At 33.6% G+C, this 1,109-nt stretch overlaps 1 protein-coding gene across 3 annotated transcripts in view; it reads right to left on the bottom strand.

Moving 5' to 3' along the window:
* The window catches only part of LOC106791728 (probable G-protein coupled receptor No9), a 13,896-nt gene that overhangs the window by 6,317 nt on the left and 6,470 nt on the right, over positions 1 to 1,109 (bottom strand). For all 3 annotated transcript variants that reach the window (XM_014757598.1, XM_014757599.1, XM_014757597.1), the window contains exon 4: positions 948 to 1,075. In XM_014757598.1, the coding sequence (XP_014613084.1) occupies positions 948 to 1,075 (128 nt within the window). The remainder of the gene's footprint in view (positions 1 to 947; positions 1,076 to 1,109) is intronic.

Genomic DNA, 1,109 nt, shown 5'->3' on the forward strand with positions numbered 1-1,109 from the left:
CTTGTCAATAGTATCACGAAGACGTGTAGCAAATTTCATGAAAATCAGTTAAATAGTTATCGAGAAATCCTGACAACCGACTTTAGAAAAAGCGTTTTGCGAAAAACGCATTTAAAGATTTGAGTGATGGAGTGCAACTTCCCAAAGTTCTATCTTTAAAACTACTACTCCTATCGACTTCAAAATTCAATACAATATTCTAGATGAGTTGTAGAATTTAAAAAGATAAACAAAAAAATTTTTTTGAAAGTCCCAAACCCATGTAACCCCTTAAATATTTGAGTGCTGGGTATAAGAGCCATTAAAAAGTGCAACTTCCCAAAGTTCTATCTTTAAAACTACTACTCCTATCGACTTCAAAATTGAATACAATATTCTAGATGAGTTGTAGAATTTAAAAAGATAAACAAAAAAATTTTTTTGAAAGTCCCAAACCCATGTAACCCCTTAAGAAAGTAGGACACTGTATGTTAAACTGCATGTTTTACGAATTATTCTATCTCTCGTATGTGTACACGAGTTTTATTCGAAATCTATAGATACTAATAGGAAAAGAAAAGTATTCGTATAGTAAATATGTGCATATATATGTGCATAATATGCACACATACTTTTGTGTCCACTTATTCCCCATAGTAGATAGTAACGAAGAGGATTTACGATAAAAACAGTTTGTAACACTTTTACGGTAGGACAAATCTGTATAAAAGGGGTTTAAAGGAGGAGACAAATATGGGGAAAGTGTCCTCATGAATTTTAGGATTGATGTATAAGCCACAAAGGATTAAATAAAACGACAGGGGTAGTGGGATGGGTGAGTGTTGAATAATGAATAATTTCGGACTAGTCAAATTTGTTTTTTTTTCCTTTTTCTGCCTAACAGAAAAGCGGAAGGATAATAAATATATTCGAGGAAAAAAAAGAAAGAGAGAGAGAGAGAGACTTGCCTGTAAACGACATATCCAGCATCATTGGTCAACTCGCAGATCCATGGACATGGTTTCACCGGTACTATGATGGTGGTAGTATTGAAAGGGCCGTTTTGCGTAAATGTCACGTTGTGCGTGGGATGAGACTAGAACGATGAATATATACGAATATATATATAT

Source organism: Polistes canadensis, unplaced genomic scaffold (assembly GCF_001313835.1).
Source record: "Polistes canadensis isolate GaletaPanama2010 unplaced genomic scaffold, ASM131383v1 scaffold_336, whole genome shotgun sequence".
Lineage (NCBI taxonomy): Eukaryota > Metazoa > Arthropoda > Insecta > Hymenoptera > Vespidae > Polistes > Polistes canadensis.